The following is a 1,518-nucleotide window of genomic DNA, read 5'->3' as shown; positions in this document are numbered from 1 at the left end:
TGAACCCGTTCTTCGGCAGCACGCTCGAGGCCAGCGAGGACGTGTGGAACAAGGTGGGGGAGGGGGGCAGAGCAGAGAGCGGGGGTTGGGGGGGGAGGGGGACTGGGCTCAGAGGGAGGTTGGGAGACTAGGGGATGTAGTGGGAGCTAGGGGCAGCTGGGGGTCGGGGGGAGGGGCAGAGAAGCTGGGGGTCAGAGGGGTGGGAGGAGGGGCATTGGATGAGAGGGGGCAGCTGGGGGGCACAGACGATGGGGTGGGGAGGGGAAAGGGCCCTGGGTGCAGCTTGGGGGGCAGACTGTGGGGCGGAAGGCCATGGGGCATGGGGGGGTCAGAACCCAGACTCCCCCTGATCCTCCCCTTCAGATCCTGCAGATCAATGTGACAGCAACAGCATTGCTGGTCGGCCTGGTCGTGCCCCACATGGAGAAACGGGGGTGAGTGTGGGGGGGTACCCGGGAGGAGGGGGAATGAGGGAGGAGATCCCTGGGGGGGGGCGATGAGGGAGAATGGATGAGGGGGGAGGGGACGGGGACTCACGGGGAGGGGACACGGAGGGTGGGGCAATGAGGGAAGGAGGGGACCCAGGGGGGAGTGGCGATGAGGGGACACACGGGGGAGGGGGGACAAGGAAGGGGGGAGCCCGGGGGGCAGCAGGTCTCTGGCTCATTCCCTTTCTCTGCGCAGGGGTGGCTCCATCGTCCTCGTCTCCTCCATCGCCGGGTTCTCCCCCTTCCCGGTGAGACGCCCCCGGGCCTGGCGCAGGGGAGCAGGGCGTGGCTGGCGGGGACCAGGGGCGGTTGCTGTGGGGCAGGCAGGGCAGGGGGGGTGGTAGGGTCGAGCAGGGCTGGCTATTGGGTCAGAGGGGCAGGGGCTGGTGGGGGAGCAGGCAGGAGACGGGGGGGCTGGCGGAGGGGCGGGGGGCAGGGCAGGAGGGGGCTGGCGGGGGCGGGGCAGGGACTGGCCGTGCTGATCTTCCCCCCTCCCTACCCAGGCGCTGGGCCCGTATAGCGTCAGTAAAACGGCCCTGCTGGGGCTCAGCAAGGCCCTGGCGCCCGAGCTCGGCGCCCTCAACATCCGCATCAACTGCCTGGCACCGGGGATCATACAGACCAACTTCAGCTCGGCCGTGAGTGCCGGGGGGGGGAGGGCTGCTGGCAGCGGGGCCTCTTGGGGGGGGCGTTGCTGGGGGCGGGGCCTCACCAGGGGGGCACTGATGGGGGCACTGCTGGGGCGGGAGCCTCACCTGGGGGGCAAGGCAGTGACCCCCAACTCTGTTTTTTCTTCCAGCTGTGGAAGGACGAGGCCGTAAAGGAGAAAATGATGGAGAACCTGAGACTGCAAAGGTACCAACGTCCTCCAGTCCTCCACGCAGCCCTCCCCTCATCCATCCATCCCCATACACACCCCTCCCTCCATCCATCCACCTCTCCATCCATCCCCGTACACACCCCTCCATCCATCCCCATACACACCCCTCCCTCCATCCATCCACCTCTCCATCCATCCATCCCCATATGC

At 68.2% G+C, this 1,518-nt stretch overlaps 1 protein-coding gene across 1 annotated transcript; it reads left to right on the top strand.

Annotated features, from left to right (window-relative positions):
• Positions 1 to 6: 6 nt before the first annotated feature.
• On the top strand, positions 7 to 1,343 carry LOC112121492 (dehydrogenase/reductase SDR family member 4-like; the record flags this gene model as incomplete). The annotated part of the gene is made up of 5 exons (XM_026661658.1): positions 7 to 53; positions 364 to 434; positions 685 to 736; positions 992 to 1,126; positions 1,288 to 1,343. Coding segments are annotated over exons 2-5 (257 nt in total), but the record flags the coding sequence as incomplete, so codon positions are not given.
• Between the last annotated feature and the right edge of the window lie 175 nt (positions 1,344 to 1,518).

Source organism: Terrapene carolina, unplaced genomic scaffold (assembly GCF_002925995.2).
Source record: "Terrapene carolina triunguis isolate 2854851 unplaced genomic scaffold, T_m_triunguis-2.0 Scaffold13630, whole genome shotgun sequence".
NCBI lineage: Eukaryota > Metazoa > Chordata > Testudines > Emydidae > Terrapene > Terrapene triunguis.
This window is presented reverse-complemented; position numbering and strand designations above follow the sequence as displayed.